This window comes from Rhinopithecus bieti, unplaced genomic scaffold, assembly GCF_001698545.2.
Source record: "Rhinopithecus bieti isolate Rb0 unplaced genomic scaffold, ASM169854v2 scaffold_13704, whole genome shotgun sequence".
NCBI lineage: Eukaryota > Metazoa > Chordata > Mammalia > Primates > Cercopithecidae > Rhinopithecus > Rhinopithecus bieti.
Genome location: NW_016808231.1, coordinates 4,010,313 through 4,027,187, shown reverse-complemented (window position 1 = coordinate 4,027,187; position 16,875 = coordinate 4,010,313). Strand labels below are relative to the sequence as shown.

The following is a 16,875-nucleotide window of genomic DNA, read 5'->3' as shown; positions in this document are numbered from 1 at the left end:
GCGACCTGGAGCGCACAGAAAGGCAGCTCCGGGGCCGGCAGCGAACCCCGCACCCTGGCGGGCAGCTCCCCGGCGCGTCTCGGTTAGCCCGGCCGCCCGGACTCACCACACCAAGTCGCCGAGCCGCAGACTCACAGCCGCCATCTTACCACCCAACCACCACCGACGCACGGGCCGCCGGGAACAAGCAGGTCGCCTCGGCGCCGCCCATTGGAGTGGGTCCGACCACGTGATGGGGGCCGGCTGTCATCGGCCACGCCGCTGCTCTGACGTCACCGCGCCTGCTGGGGATCATTGGCCGGCCGAGCGGCACGTGATGCGAGCGCCGCGGTCTCCGCGCGCCGAAGCGCAGAGGCTCCCGGCTCCTTCCCCCTCCCTCCGGCTCGTGACAACGAAGCGTCCGCGGTCTGAGGCGGCGGCGGCGGCGGCGGCGGCGACGACGGTGCGACCGGCTGAGCGCGAGAGGGAGCCGGCCTCACGGCCCGCCCCGCCCCCGGGCCTTGGACTCCGCGCTCCTCCCCTCTCGGCGCTTCCGTTGCGGCCGTTGGTCCTGCGCGGGCCCCGGGGCCATTCCCGAGCCCGAGGCGCTGGTCGGCCCCGTCGCTGCGCCCGTGAGCTGCGGTGACGGAGCTCAGCGCGGCCTGGAACTCAGCTTCCGCCGGGTCTGGGCTCCGGCGCCCAGCTACTCCTCTTGGCCGCAGACCGGGAGGCCCTGGTGTCCGCGCCTGTCTGCTCCTGTCGCCCGTGTTCTTTGGAGCGCTCCTCCCGACGGCCGCTTTCGGAGGCGCCGTCTGAGCGCGTGGTCCCGCGCCGCAAGTTCTCCCGGGGCTCCCGGAGGCTGCTCCCCCGACCCCTTGGTGTCCTCGGAGTGGCTGTGCGGACGTCGAGTTGGCATTTCTTCGCTTCCTCCTGGGCCGGCGCGCGGCGCGGCACACCAGGCTCCCCTGGGCGCGGGGACCCGGCCATGGTCCGAGGCGCTGGCCGCCCGCCCGCAGGGAGCCACGGCTGGGAAGCCCACCGCTAGCTGCGCCGCCGCCCGGGGACCGGCATGAGGACCGCCGCGGGAGGACGTCTGCGGCCCGCGTCGGCTCTGGGGACAAAGGTGCGTGTCTTTGTCGGGTCCAGGCTGTCCCGTTAGCCTTGCAGTAGTTTTGCACTTCTGAAAAAGTTGTGACAACAGGAAGACAGATGCCGGGCGTAGTTTGGACACTTGAAAACTGAACCATGAAGTGGGAAGTGTTAGCCGCAGTTGAGCGCAGCGCCGGCCCAAACTTCAGCAGACCAGGTAGAAACTCAGTTTTTCAAAAGATCCCAGTCCTGATCACAGACTCCACAGTGTCAAGGAATGACTTAGACTTGGTGTCGGGCTCTTCTTGAGTTCCAGCCTGCTGGAAAAGGTGGCGGGTCCACACGCATTTTCCCAAGGCATTTTGGTGGTTAGAGGTTTCGGTTGCAAGACGGTGTTTAGCGTACTGGGTCGTCCCGCAGCCTGATTTTTTTTTGGCAGATCAGTTTCCCTGAAGTACCAAGAACTAACTGCATGAACTGTCATTTTACTGTGTGTGTCTTTTTAAGACAAAATGATCTTGAAAGCGTATTTACCAGGGAATAATTTGATAAAATAGCATGTTCCTGTTTAAAATTCTTAATTTGTAAGGAGTTGAAGGATGTTTTAATAACTTAATTAAAAATATGAATCTTGGCTGGGCATGGTGGCATAAGCCTGTAATCCCAGCGTTTTGGGAGGACGAGGCGGGCGGACCACCTCAGATCAGCAGTTCGAGACCAGCCTGGCCAACACGGTCAGTCCCGTCTCTGCTAAAAATACAAAATTAGCCGGGCGTGTTGGCACATGCTTGTAGTCCTAGCTATTCGGGAGGTTGAGGCAGGAGAATCGCTGAAGCCGGAAAGCGGAGGTTACAGTGAGCTCCGATTATGTCACTGCACTCCAGCCTTGCGACAGAGCGAGACTCGTCCCCCCCACCAAAAAAAATCTTTAATCAACATTGCATCAAAACCTAGAGGCATTCCCATTAACATCAGAAACATGTTACATTTCTGCCACTATTAGATAATAAGAATGTATTGCCTAATATCCTGAAAGTTCTAGCCAATGCAATAAGACAGGAAACAAAAATAAGAAATGCAATTTTTGGAAAAGGGAAGACAGAATTCTTATTTCCATGGATGATAGGTCTGCCTATTTTGGGGGAATAAAAGCCATTAAAATGAGAATTTAGGAAGGGTACTCATTATAAGTTGGAATACACAATTTAGTTTTTCATCAATAACCAGTTTGAAAATACAATGTTTAAAAGGATATATGAGCACAGTAAGAAAAAACATAAAATTCCTGAGAATAACCAATGGACAAGTAAGGCTAGTATTTTCCCAATAATGCCAACTGATGTTTTAAAGGGGATCTTTGTGGTTTTTTTTTTCTTTTTTTTTTTTTTTTTGAAACGGAGTTGCACTCTTATCACTCACGCTGGAGTGCAGTGGCAGGATCACAGCTTACTGCAGCCTGGACCTTCCCAGGTTCAAGCCATACTCGCACCTCAGCCTCCTTAGTAGCTGAGACTACAGGGGTGTACCACTATACCTGGCTATTTTTTTTTTTTTTTTTTTTTGAGACATAGTCTTACTCTTTTGCCCAGACTGGAGTGCAGTGGCACAATCTCGGCTCACTGCAACCTCTGCCTACCGGGTTCACGCCATTCTCCTGCCTCAGCCTCCTGAGTAGCTGGGACTACAGGCACCCACCACCATGCCCGGCTAAGTTTTTTGTATTTTTAGTAGAGACGGGGTTTCACTGTGTTAGCCAGGATAGTCTCGATTTCCTGATCTTGTGATCCGCCTGCCTCGGCCTCCGAAAGTGTTGGAATTACAGGCATGAGCCACTGTGCCTAGCCTACCTGGCTAATTTTTTAAAATTTTTTTGTAGAGAAGAAGTCTCACCATGTTGCCCTGGCTGATCTTAAACTCCTAGGCTCCAGTGATCATCCTGCCTTAGCCTCCCAAAGTGCTGGGATTTCGGGAAGTGAGCCACTGCACCTAGCCTTGAGAGGGATGTTTCTATGTGTATAATTCTGTACTTAAAATAGTGTTCAACTCATTAAAGTTGAATGTTTGTTAATAATTACTATTATTTGAGACATAGTCTTTCTGTTACCCAGGGTTGAGTACAGTGACACAATCACCGCTCACTTCAGCCTTGATCTCCCTGGCGCGAGGGATCTTCCCACCTTAGCCTCCTGAGGAGCTGGGATCATGTGTGCACGCCACCACACCCAGCTGGTTTTTGTATTTGTAGAGATGGTCTCACTGTGTTGCCCAGGCTGGTCTTGAAATCCTGGGCTCAAGCAGTCCTCCCACCTTGACTTCCCAAATTTGTTGAGATTACAGGCATGAGCCACTGTGCTGGGCTAAAGTGGAGTATTTAAAACTTGGCTATTTTAAGCCTTTTAAGTATTACTCACAAATCTTGTTTTATTTACAAATCTAAGAACATTTATTAAAAAAAAAAACTTGATCTTTGACAAAGGTTCAATTCAGGCACCAGTTTAACAGATTAAATTCCTAACTCTTTTACAAAGTTAATTAAATCACAAAGTTAATTAAATTATCTTAAATGTTTTAAACTGCACGTAAAGCTTTATATTTCCGATTCAAATACTTCAAACATCTAAAGAGATGAACTTAGTGGTAAAATCTTTGGGAGGCCAAGATTGACAAATTGCTTGTGTCCAGGCAGTTGAGACCAACCTGGGCAACATGACAAAACTCTGTCTCTGCTTAAGATAGAAAAAAAAAAAAAGCCTGGCGCGGTGGTGAGTGCCTGTAGTCCCAGCTACTTGGGAGACTGGGATAGGAGAATCACCTGGGTCCGGGAAGTTGAGGCTGCAGTGAGCTCTCATGGTGCCACTGCACTCCAGCCTGGGCAACAGGAGTGAGGCAACTGTCTCAAAAAAAAAAAAACGAAAAAAAAAAAAAAACTAAACAAATCTTTCCAAGGACTTAGGCAACTCTTGTAAGTGTAATAAACTCGTCAATGTAAGTCAGTTTTTTTTAAACAAACATGTTTAAACTTAATTATATTTTCTTAAGCATTTTGAATTATGGTTGTAAATCGAACATACCGTTGTTTAATATATCGGATTCTCTTTGTTTCAAGTGGCTTAGTAACAACAGAACATTATAGTGATTATAAAGCAACGCAAAATCTTAAGTGTTAATAGACTACAGGTTTGACTCACTTTATCCTGTAGTCCTATTTTTTACCTTCTTGGACTTGGAGAGTCACTTATGCAACTGAAAGGAACAGTGTTGCCATCTAGGATTGAAGCTGCAGTCTGTCAGACTTGGACTGAGATAAGGTTGTGTGTTTACTGCCTGGACAGGGAGAGTAGGACCTGGTTGCCACTTCCAGGATGACCTTCCTAAATCCCATTGGTTAACCTGCTGATTCCCTTCTTGTAGTGAGACAGTTCCGGTTCTGTCAGTGGGGGAATCTGTAAACCTTCGGCTGGGATTTATTTCCACAACCCAGTGCATCACAGATATCCTGAGGGCCTTGGAGATTTCTTTTAGGGAAATCTTTAACATCTTAGTACATGTTGGGAGATGGTCTTTTGCAGCACCAACCTGTTTTACTGCTAATCGTTTTGCTGCCTGATTAGAATTATTTTAACTCTTCATTTGCAGATACTTTTTTTCCCTTATCTGATGTTATGTTGCAATTTTATGATCATAATTTGACAAATGAATATTGGATACATACAAATACGTTTACATGTATATGGATATATGCTAATTTTCCTCAAATAACTCAAGTTTGTGATTGATTTACAACCAAAATACAGTGAGTTTTTTGGAAACCTGCCAAAATAATACATAGGCTGGAATGGCAAAGTATTATTTATAAAGAAGGATAATAAACGTGAACTTTAACTTTGCAATATTAAAATCTATCATAAAACTTTTCAAAACAGTACAATGCTGGTTAAAGAATCTCTAAATACTCTATTAATATACAGATGGACTTCAGAAACAGGCCTTAGATATCTGCAATGTTGCTTTGCAATATATGCCAAATCAGCACGGGAAGGAAGGATTGTTTAGTGATTGATGCTGGAAGAAAGCAAGTTACAGCCTATCCTCATACTTTATAGCATAGCAAATTCATCTGGGGTTAATGAAGTAAATGTGAAAAAATATCTATAAATGACCATGTAGGCTGGGCTCAGTGGCTCACACCCGTAATCCCATCACTTTGGGAGGCCAAGGCAGGAGGATCGCCTGAGCCCAGGAGTTCAAAACCAGTCTGGACAACATGGCGAAACAACGTCCCTACAAAAAATACAAAAATTAGCATGCCTATAGTTCCAGCTCCTAGGGAGGCTGAGGTAGGAGGATCGCTTTAGCCTGGGGGGTTGAGGCTGCAGTGAACTGAGATTGAGTCATTTTATTCCAGTCTGGGCAACAGAGTGAGACTTTGTCTCAAAAAACAAAAAGCATATATACACAAGTTCTTCTGTTAAGATCTGGTTGGAGATGAACCATTCTAGGCATACAGGAAATGGGAGGAGTCTCAGAGGAGAAGAGCCTAGTTTTAACTGCATATGAAGTTATCATTTCCTTGGAAGGAGGGTTGCTTGAGGTTGTGAACTTAAGACCAGCCTGGGCAACATAGTGGGTCAGCATCTCTACAAAAAATAGAAAAAATTAGCCAGCCATGGTGGTATATACCTGTAGTCCCAGCTACTCCAGAGGTTGAAGTGATGAGAAGTTTGCTTGAGCCTGGGAGGTTGAGGCTGAAGTGGCTGTCATTGGGCCACGGCCCTCCAGCCTGGATATAACAGCGAGACCCTATCTCAGAAAAAAAAGTTAACATTTATTTCATCATACCTCACTCTAATCAACATTAAACAGCAAATAACAAAACAAGAAAAAGCAGTTATGGCCGGGCACGGTGGCTCAAGCCTGTAATCCCAGCACTTTGGGAGGCCGAGACGGGCGGATCATGAGGTCAGGAGATCGAGACCATCCCGGCTAACACGGTGAAACCCCGTCTCTACTAAAAGTACAAAAGCTAGCCGGGCGTGGTGGCGGGCGCCTGTAGTTCCAGCTACTCGGGAGGCTGAGGCAGGAGAATGGCGTAAACCCGGGAGGCGGAGCTTGCAGTGAGCTGAGATCCGGCCACTGCACTCCAGCCTGGGCGACAGAGTGAGACTCCGTCTCAAAAAAAAAAAAAAGAAAAGAAAAAGCAGTTATAAGAGATCATGACAGGCGTTGTATATCTATAATATGTAATAATTTATGTATAATATGAGCTCTTACAAGTCAGTAAGAAAGTCGCAGTTTATTCAACCATTCCCTGATTGATTGTCATTTGATTGTCATTTTGGTTGCTTCCATCATTTTTCTTGTATAAACAAGGCTGCAATAAATATCTTTATTGCTATGGTAGAAAGTTCACACTAGAATATGAACTCTTTTAAAAAGCAGGACACAAAATTATATATGAAGTAAGCAGAAAACCTGTATGGCATGTATTAGCATATTCATATTCTGTGAACATTTGGAATTCTGTATTCAAAATCTGTTTTGACCATTCCCTAGTGATTTTGAAGGTCTTTGGCATGTGATAATTTATTTTGCCAAGGCCAGTATTTGGGTGTGAGAGTGGTGCACAGGGCAGGAGTGTGTAACTTTGTTAGGAAGTGAGCCTAGCCACACCCTCCTGAGTCACTGGTTCTTTACTATCCTGGGGTAGGCAGTATCTTTTGTTTAGCTGATAAAAGCTTTATCCCTGTGAAGATTGGCTCCCAATGATAGGAAACTGCTGATGATGAAAATAAAGAGTCCTTAAAGGTTATTCTCAGCCAGAAAAAATAAGTGTTAGACAAATTAAGTGGAAAATAATATTTTAGTGGTCTTTACAATGTGGAGGTCTAAGGCTCTGTCAGCATGCATTCTTTAGGTCGAGGAGCTAGGATATAGATACGTAGAAAAAAAGACTGAAATTGTGCTAAGCAGTGACTGTCTCTGAATGATTATGAAAAAATTTTAAGGATGAGTATTTAAGCAGAAAAAAAAGCAATAAATGACAAAGTATAACAGTGGAGTTTTCTTGACAACGAAATTCTCTTAAACTTCAATCTCTTTAATTAGACAGGTAAACTATTTTATCATCTTCGTTTGACCTGGCCCTTCTTTTCAATGTTAACAGAAGCCATGCAGTGACACCCGCTAAGACTTGTTGGTAGCCATGTCGGAGCCCCACAGGGTCCAGTTCACCTCTCTCCCAGGTTCCCTGAATCCTGCATTTTTGAAGAAGTCCCGGAAGGAGGAGGCTGGGGGAGCAGAACAGCATCAGGACTGTGAGCCGGCCGCAGCAGCTGTTCGGATTACACTCACCCTCTTTGAACCAGATCACAAACGCTGCCCAGAGTTCTTCTACCCAGAGCTGGTGAAGAATATCCGAGGGAAGGTAAAAGGCCTTCAGCCTGGAGACAAGGTATACCCCTTTGTTCCCAGAGGCGCTGCAGGTTTAATGCACAGGGGTCAGTGCATGCATGTGGGGCTTCCACAGTGAGGAAGCAAGATTTACTGAGGTTTTGGCTGCTCCAAGATCCTGTCACTCACTCAAGGCAAGCACAAGGTTTGCTTCTCTTACCTCTGTGCGCACAGGGAGAGGCCAATTTGAATTATAACTAATTAGCATAAATTTTAAAAACAGTACATTTTTCTCTGTCAAGGTTGTAAATGTTATGTGTAAATGAAACCAGTCCCTGACAGTTCCAGTGTTAGAATTTCATGCTGGACATTTTTCTCTTCCAAGAGAGTCTTGCTGTCTACCTAGTATAGGGGCAGACAAGAAAACACGTAGACTGCTTTTTTTTTTGTTTTTTTTTTGTGTTTTTGACCAAGTCCTGCCCTGTCGCCCAGGCCGGAGTGCAGTGGCGCGATCTCGGCTCACTGTAACCTCCGCCTCCTGGGTTCAAGTGATTCTTCTGCCTCAACCTCCTGAGTAGCTGGGATTACAGGTGCACGCCACCATACCCAGCTAATTTCTGTATTTTTGGTAGAGATGGCATTTCACTGTGTTGGCCAGGCTGGTCTCAAACTCCTGTTCTCAAGAGATCTGCCTGCCTTGGCCTCCCAAAGCGCTGGGATTACAAACGTGAGCCACTGCACCTAGCCACAACTTGATGGATTTTCATGAACTCAGTGCACCCACGTAATCTGCACGTAGGTCACAACATATATTTATCATGACCCCAGAAACCCTCCTTCTGCCCTGCCAGAACACTATCCCAGTACTTATGGGCAACCACTGCCCTGATTTCTAACAGCTTAGATCAGCTTAGATTTGTGGGATTTGTTTGTTTGTTTGTTTGTTTTTTGAGGCGGAGTCTCGCTCTGTCGCCCAGGCTGGAGTGCAGTGGCGTGATCTTGGCTCATTGCAACCTCTGCCTCCTGTGTTCACACCATTCTCCTGCCTCAACCTCCCGAGTAGCTGGGACTACAGACGTCCACCACCATGCCTGGCTAATTTTTTTGTGTTTTTAGTAGAGACGGCATTTCAACGTGTTAGCCAGGATGGTCTCGATCTCCTGACCTTGTGATAATCCACCCACCTTGGCCTCCCAAAGTGCTGGGATTACAGGCGTGAGCCACAGCGTCTGGCCTCTCTTTTTTTTTTTTTTTTTTTTGAGACCAAGTCTTACCCTGTCACCCAGGCTGCAGTGCGGTGGTGCAGTCTTGGCTCACTGCAACTTTTGCCTCCCAAGTTCAAGTGGTTCTCCTGCCTTAGCCTCCCGAGTAGCTGGGATTACAGGTGCCAGCCATCACATCTGGCTAATTTTTTTTTTTGTATTTTTGTTAGAGATGGGGTTTCACCCTGTTGGTCGTCAGGCTGGTCTCAAACTCCTGACCTCAAGTGATCCACCCACCTCTGCCTCCCAAAGTGTTGGGATTACAGGCATGAGCCACTGCACCTGGCTGTGTTTTTGTATTGTATGTAGATAGAATCATATGGTATTTGAGTATCGCCTAGGTGAAAAGCATTTTTAAGCACCTATGTCTACCTTTGCACTATGCTAGGCTCTGAGGAAAAGGTAAGTAGGCCCCACACTGGTAGCATTCTGGTCTCTAGAGTGGCTCTTGGTGAAATGGGGATGAGGCTGATAATTGGCTCACAGCTGTCTGAGTGTGGAATGAGATCATGTTGTGGAGTTTCTAGCAGTATGCCTTAGTGCCAAGTGATCAGTTGGTCTTATTCACAGGTGTGCTGTTTGGAGGGTATTTTTGGTTAGAAAGATTAACCTTTTTTTCCTGAGATTAAAAATGTATTTCCGGCTGGGCGCGGTGGCTCAAGCCTGTAATCCCAGCACTTTGGGAGGCCGAGACGGGCGGATCACGAGGTCAGGAGATCGAGACCATCCTGGCTAACCCGGTGAAACCCTGTCTCTACTAAAAAAAAAAAAAATTAGCCGGGCGAGGTGGCGGGCGCCTGTAGTCCCAGCTACTCGGGAGGCTGAGGCAGGAGAATGGTGTGAACCCGGGAGGCGGATCTTGCAGTGAGCTGAGATCTGGCCACTGCACTCCAGCCTGGGTGACAGCGAGACTCCGCAAAAAAAAAAAAAAAATGTATTTTCTTGGCCTGGCATAGTGGCTCACACCTATAATCCCAGCACTTTGGGAGTCAGAGACATGAGGATCACTTGACCACAGGAGTTCAAGACTAGCCTGGGCAACATAGTGAAACTCCATCTCTGCAAAATAATGCAGAAATTAGCTGGGCATGATGGTGCATGCCTGAAGTTCCAGCTACTCAGAAAGCTGAGGTGGCTGAGATGGGAGGAGTGCTTGAGCCTGGGAGGTCAAGGTTGCAGTGAGCCGTGATCACACCACCGCGCTGGGTGAAAGCAAGACCCTGTGTCAAAAAAAAAAAAAAAAAAAAAAAAAAAAAAAAAAAAAAAAATGGCTAGAAGGCCTGGCGCAGTATCCCAACACTTTGGGAGGCTAAGGCGGGCTGATCACTTGAGGTAAGGAGTTCGAGACTAGCCTGGCCAACATGGTGAAACCCCATCTCTACTAAAAATACAAAAATTAGCCGGATGTAGTAGTGCGCACATGTAATCCCAGCTACTTGGGAGGCTGAGGCAGGAGAATTGCTTGAACCCAGGGGCTGGAGGTTTCAGTGAGCTGAGATCATGCCACTGCACCCCAGCCTGGGTGACAGAGCGAGACTCTGTCTCAAAAAAAAAAAAAAAGCCAGGGGTGGTGGCACACACCTGTAATCCCAGCTCTGGGGAGGCTGAGGCATGAGAATCATTTGAACCCAGGAGGCGGGGATTGCAACCGGCTGAGATCGCGCCACTGTACTCCAGCCTGGGTGGTGGTGAGACTCCATCTACCCCACCAAAAAAAACAAACCAAAAAAAAAAAAAAATCAGACCTTGATTGAGGTCTGATTGCCTAATTGTCAGAATCGAGGCCAATGAGTCTGTACCAAGGGTCAGCCTGTTGGATGAGGGTCACTGGGCAGGATGAGAAAAAGTAATTTCAAATCTTTTTTGTTGCTGTTGTCGTTTTTTTGTTTTTGAGACGGAGTCTCGCTCTGTCTCCCTGGCTGGAGTGCAGTGGCGCGATCTCGGCTCACTGCAAGCTCTGCCTCCCGGGTTCCCGCCATTCTCCTGCCTCAGCCTCCCGAGTAGCTGGGACTACAGGCACCCGCAGCTGTGCCCGGCTAATTTTTTGTATTTTTAGTAGAGACGGGGTTTCACCGTGGTCTCGATCTCCTGATCTTGTGATCCGCCCGCCTCGGCCTCCTAAAGTGCTGGGATTACAGGCGTGAGCCACCGCGCCCGGCCTTCAAATCCTTTTATAATTCCTGTTTCAGTAAAATGGTATCTTCTTCATTTAGAGGAAGAGACAGTAGTAGGGGTTGGTTAATGTGTTTATTTGTGGGTTGAAACCAAATCAGTAGGTCAACTGAAATTAGAACTCCAGTGCTGTGATTGCAGGTTTTTGGGGGCTCCAAATGCCCTTCTCCATTGCAGACAAATGCATGGAGGATACACAGAGAGCTTTGGATCCGATTCAGAGGATTCAGTCCTGGACTTCGGGTTCAGGGAACTCCTAAATCGCTGTGGGTCTACTCTGCAGTGTTAAAAGTACAATAAAATTGGACACATTTGTGCAGCAATTCTTTTAGTGTATATTTCTTAATAGTATGAAGGCACTGTGCTAGACTCAGAGGACTGTAGAAAGGTAGAGAAAACACTGTATCATCCTCAAAACAAACATCTGTAGATGTTTTAGGAGAATGGTACCACCACCACAGGTAACAGAAATTACAATATGATCATTGTTTAAGTCTGGTACAACACAGGCCCTGGAGGTCTTGGAAAGGAGAGCTTATATCCTGATTAGTGTTTGGACAGAGCTGGACCTTCCGTCATACAGTCAGGAAATAGTAGTTATTGGAAGACTGCTGTTGGCAAGGCATTGAGTAGTATACATGGAATCCAGTGCTCCTCAAGGTTGGTGGGATTTCTTACCGTTACATAACCACTCAAGTTATATGTGATCATCGTAGAAAATTTAGAAGATCCAGATAAGTGTGTTTGAAAGACTCCCCGTTTGTGATATGTTCATTAGATGTATGCTCTATAATATCCCATTGTATGTGTACACCACAAATCATTTAACTGATCCTTTGCGGGTAGTATTTCAGTAGGCAGAGATGGAAGGGTGAGATAAGAAAGTTTGTTTGAAACAGGCATACAATCTTTAGTGTTTTCTGTCTACCTTGAAGTCTTAAATATTTTTGGTACAGGAGTCTTGTTAAGGTTCCTGGCTTCTGGCTGGGTGTGGTGGCTGTCACCTGTAATCCCAGCACTTTGCGAGGCTGAGATGGGCAGATCATTTGAGCCCAAGAGCTTGAGATCAGCCTGGGCAACATGATGAAACCCTATCTCTACAAAAAACTTAAAGAAAAAATTAGCTAGGCCTAATGTTGCATGCCTGTAGTCCCAGCTATGCAAGAGGCTGAGGCAGGAGGATCACCCGAACCTAGGGAAGTTGAGGCTACAGTGAGTCATGATTGTGCTACTGCACTGCAGCCTGAGTGACAGAGTGAGACTCTATCTCAAAACAAAAAAAAAAAAATTTTTTTTTAGATTCCTTGCTCAAGAAGCTTAAGGCTTATCTCTGGAAAATTTGCTTGATGAGAAAAGAATAAGCTTATAAAATGGAAATAAGCCTTGGAAGCCTGAGTTTAACTTTGGTAGCACCGAGAGAAGTGCAATTTCAGACCTTTCTAAACAATGTGGCAGAACTGCTTTCAAGAACTTGCACGGCTGGCGTGGTGGCTCAAGCCTGTAATCCCAGCACTTTGGGAGGCCGAGACGGGCGGATCACGAGGTCAGGAGATCGAGACCATCCTGGCTAACACGGTGAAACCCCGTCTCTACTAAAAACTACAAAAAACTAGCCGGGCGAGGTGGCGGCGCCTGTAGTCCCAGCTGGGTGACAGAGCGAGACTCCGTCTCAAAAAAAAAAAAAGAACTTGCACAACATTCAGTGGGATTTTCACGTTTTTGAGCCATTGACTCTTTTGGAAGTCAATGGACTCTTTCTTAGAATGTTTTTAAATGCATGAAGAAAATTTTAGAGTTACGAAGGAAGTCCGCTGTGTTGAACGTGGTTGTGTAGCGATTGAGCATCTCCTTCTAAAGGCCCTTTGCCGTCTGTGAGCCCTGTAGCCCCTCAGGCTCTGGTGGATAATTGTAGGCATTCAGTCAAGTTTTATTAACCTACATGAATGGAAATTTTACTTTCTTAATTAAGATAAACATTGATGAGATAGTAGCATGTTTTATGCCTTGCCTTTTTCTGAAAAACATTGTTTTTATATAGGTATTGAGTAGTCAGTGAAGTTTCTATGAATAAGAACATGGGACTATTTTGTGACTTATTTTTTGTGGAACAATCTCTTTGCAGAAGAAAGATCTGTCAGATCCTTTCAATGACGAAGAAAAGGAACGGCATAAAGTGGAGGCCCTTGCCCGGAAATTTGAAGAAAAATACGTAAGATTTCTCTCTTGAGTGACAAAACAACCTCATTGGGTGGGAGAGGTTTCCATACATTTCTGTATTCCTTTAGTGGATTATCATGTAATAAACACTGATGTGGATGTAAGCATTAAGCTTGGAGAGAACAGAAGCAGTTATTAAACCTAACGCATTAAGGTACAGAAAAGGGGCATGGCAGAGCTAGAGTGAGGAGCTAACTGGACAAATAACCGAGAAGAGCCTGTGATCGTCTTAGAAGAAATGTTTTGGTACGAAGCCTAAGAAACCATTTAGTTCATTTTTCTGTCCCGGGACATTTTATACAGATACATATCTGCCCTATGTTAAAAGGTTTTCAGGAAAGGAGATTTTGGGGTTTGTATGTGAGAGAGTGACCTTTCTAGTTAGTGCTTTTCCTCTTTGAGTCATAGCTGATGAAGTTCAAGGCCACAGTTAATTCTGTGTATTTATCAAAAAGCATGTAATCTGTTGCTTTTACATTTTAGGGTGGAAAGAAACGTAGAAAAGACCGAATACAGGACTTGATCGATATGGGGTATGGTTATGATGAATCCGATTCCTTCATCGATAACTCTGAGGCGGTAAGTAGTTACTGAAAATGCTGTGTCAGACCCACTGTGCCATAGCTCCTCCTGATACTGGCCAGGAAGCTGGGGGTGGGGTCACAGCGGGCATGCCCTCTTCCCAGCATGAGGCAGTAGCAGCGCTGATGAGAGACGAAATGACATTCTTGATCCTGGCCTTAGTTCCCTCTTCAGAAAATGTTGACCAGATCTGTCCAAAACACCTCGTAGCTCAGACGTTCATGATTGACCAGAAGGATGTTTTAGCATGCTCTTGGAAGTGTCAGAGGAACATACTCACATCTCTCTCGAGACCCACTTTGCACCTTCGGATTACAGAAGCAGAACTTGGAGCTGACAGTTTGTTTCACCCTTTCAGTATGATGAGCTTGTTCCTGCTTCTTTGACTACGAAGTATGGAGGATTTTACATTAACTCGGGAACCCTGCAGTTTAGACAAGCATCAGAGTCTGAGGATGACTTCATTAAAGAAAAGAAGAAAAAATCTCCAAAGGTTAGAATGTGCTTGCTTTTGAATTTCAGAAATGCTTTTTGATGTGACCCTATCAGATGAGTAGGTGACTCGCCAGAATACCTGGTGCTTGGCCGGCTCAGGAGGATGGTGGAAAGGCAGAGCCGTGCCAGGTTGATGGCTCACCTCATACACATGTGCCCTGATGAGGACACGTGCCTGTGGGGGCTCTGTTCAGCCCTTGGTCATCATGTCCACCTCACATGACATCCCAGCAGGCTCAGCAGGGATCGTTTCTGGAGGTGGCCTAAGGGTGGGAAGGGTGTGGAGTGAGGGAATGTGTACCAACCTTGCTGACCCTCTTCTGTGGACATGTAGAGGACTTCAGTTCCCAGGGCTGCCACCCCACTGAAAACCAGTCAGCCTTAGGATCAGTGTGTTTAAAAACCTGTCTATCACTGCCTATGTGTTTAAAACAAGAGGTAGGGCCCACTGGTCACTTTCAAACTAGAAAGGTTTCAGGCTCCAGAATGGTCACTTGTGTCTCAGTCCTGGGTGTTTCCAGGAGACACCGTCGGTGGGAATGCTGTGGGTTTGTGGTCCAGGGACTGATCTGAGAGCTTTTGTTCATGAAGGAAATGAGACAGGTCTCAGGATGTGCCCTGGGCGGAGCAAGGCCAGTGCCGTGTAGTGCACTTGCTCCCTGAGTTAGGGAGCCGTGTAACTGTGCCTTGTCTTTAATTCTCAGAAGCGGAAGTTGAAGGAAGGTGGTGAGAAGATAAAGAAGAAGAAAAAAGATGACACTTATGACAAGGAGAAGAAATCGAAAAAGTCCAAGTTTTCCAAAGCCGGGTGAGAGGCAGCAGCTTCTTTGCTAGGATAAAGCCTGAACTATTAGGGCAGGACGACTGGGAGCTGACTCACCTCCTCCCCACAGCTTCGGAAGAGGCAGCAGGGCCTAGCCTTCCTGTCCTCCCGCACGCCTCCCGCAGTGCCATTCTGGGCATAGATGCTCACCTCTCTGTGTGTCAGATAGTTTCACTGTCAGTGTTGGCAGCTATTCTTGTCACTGTGCGACTGCTGATGTTTCTCGTTCTCCGGGGCGCTCCTCTCTGCCCCAGTTTTCCTTCTGTCTCTGCTGTTTTCCCTTGTCGTCTATGGTCCTGCTTCCTTCTCCTCACTTCGTCTCACCCCAGCTGCTCTTCAAGTTGCTGCTGTTCTCTGCTGCTCCTGCTTTCTCCCTGTAAATACTTTTCTTGCTCTCCCTGCCCCTTTTTGCAACCTTTTATTTCAGCCTGGCAGTGGTTTCTAAAAACCCGTCGGAAATTTAGCATATATGACACTGTGTTGCTAACCTGTATTAACTCTCAAGCTTTGGTCTCAGCAAGAACGAGCTCCATATGCCAAGAGGAGGGAGGAGGAATGACAGGGTGGACTGTGACAGGTTCTCCTGGAGACCATGGCCCTGGGAGCAGGGGCGAAGGCCTCTGGAGTTCCCTTTGGCAGTGTCCTATAGTCTGAGTGACCAGTTTCCCTCTTGCTTGCAGCTTCACAGCCCTCAATGCCAGTAAGGAGAAGAAGAAGAAGAAATATTCTGGGGCTTTAAGCGTTAAAGAGATGCTAAAGAAATTTCAGAAGGAGAAAGAGGCTCAGAAAAAAAGGGAGGAGGAGCATAAGCCTGTTGCAGTCCCATCGGCGGAAACTCAGGGCCTGCGAGAACTGGAGGGTGCCTCTGACCCCTTGCTCTCACTCTTTGGCTCCACTTCTGACAACGACTTGCTCCAGGCGGCCACTGCCATGGACTCGCTGACGGATTTGGACTTGGAGCATCTGCTCAGTGAGTCTCCAGAAGGAAGCCCCTTCCGTGATATGGATGATGGAAGTGATTCCCTTGGGGTGGGATTGGACCAGGAATTCAGGCAGCCCTCTTCTCTCCCCGAAGGCCTGCCAGCACCCCTGGAGAAGCGCGTTAAGGAGCTGGCTCAGGTATGGTGACACAGTGTGGCTGGGCTTTCCTGGAAGCAGTTTGGGCAGATTGCCGTTGGTTCTGCGCTGCGTGAAGCTCGCCCAGAGAAACCTTAGTGAGTTGGCAGTTAAGGTGTTAGCTTTTTCCAAACTCTTCTCATCCTGAGGGAGAAAACAGTACAAGCCTTGCCTGTCAGGCATCATTTTCGGCCTTTCTTGGTTTCTTCATTTCTGGAAAATTTGCTTTCTTCTGGGGAGATTGTTGTCTTTCTGTTTTCTGTCAGATTATTCTGTCTGTTTTCTGTCAGTTTTCCACTCGGCATCTTTTCTTTCATGTGATAGACGGATGATGTTGGCAACAGGCAGCTGAGGCAGAGATTCATCTTAGAATTCTTCCGAAGGTTTCGCAAATTCACAAAAGTTTGCAAACATATGAATTGCACATAGAGTGTATGCTTAGTTGTCACTAGGTTTCAGTTGCTCCTTTGCATTGTGTATCCAGTGTTAGGTAGTGATTACGGGAATGCCTCCAATATGATGAATGAAAAGGAACTTAATTTTATTTATTTATTTATTTACTTTTATTATACTTTAAGTTCTAGGGTACATGTGCATAACGTGCAGGTTTGTTACATATGTATACTTGTGCCATGTTGGTGTGCTGCACCCATCAACTCGTCAGCACCCATCAATTCATCATTTATATCATGTATAACTCCCCAATGCAATCCCTCCCCCATCCCCCCTCCCCATGATAGGCCCCAGTGT

At 46.6% G+C, this 16,875-nt stretch overlaps 2 protein-coding genes across 2 annotated transcripts in view; one reads left to right on the top strand and one right to left on the bottom strand.

The window, feature by feature from the left end:
* The window catches only part of GLYR1 (glyoxylate reductase 1 homolog), a 47,075-nt gene extending 46,864 nt beyond the window's left edge, over window positions 1–211 (bottom strand). Inside the window, 2 exon segments of the mRNA XM_017886222.1 lie at window positions 107–186; window positions 188–211. Of these exon segments, the coding sequence (XP_017741711.1) occupies window positions 107–186; window positions 188–211 (104 nt within the window).
* A 114-nt stretch (window positions 212–325) lies between these two features.
* The window catches only part of UBN1 (ubinuclein 1), a 38,367-nt gene continuing 21,817 nt past the window's right edge, over window positions 326–16,875 (top strand). The window contains 7 exon segments of the mRNA XM_017886221.1: window positions 326–1,102; window positions 7,232–7,519; window positions 13,015–13,101; window positions 13,593–13,688; window positions 14,050–14,184; window positions 14,891–14,994; window positions 15,690–16,128. Of these exon segments, the coding sequence (XP_017741710.1) occupies window positions 7,271–7,519; window positions 13,015–13,101; window positions 13,593–13,688; window positions 14,050–14,184; window positions 14,891–14,994; window positions 15,690–16,128 (1,110 nt within the window). The 5' untranslated portion in view covers window positions 326–1,102; window positions 7,232–7,270.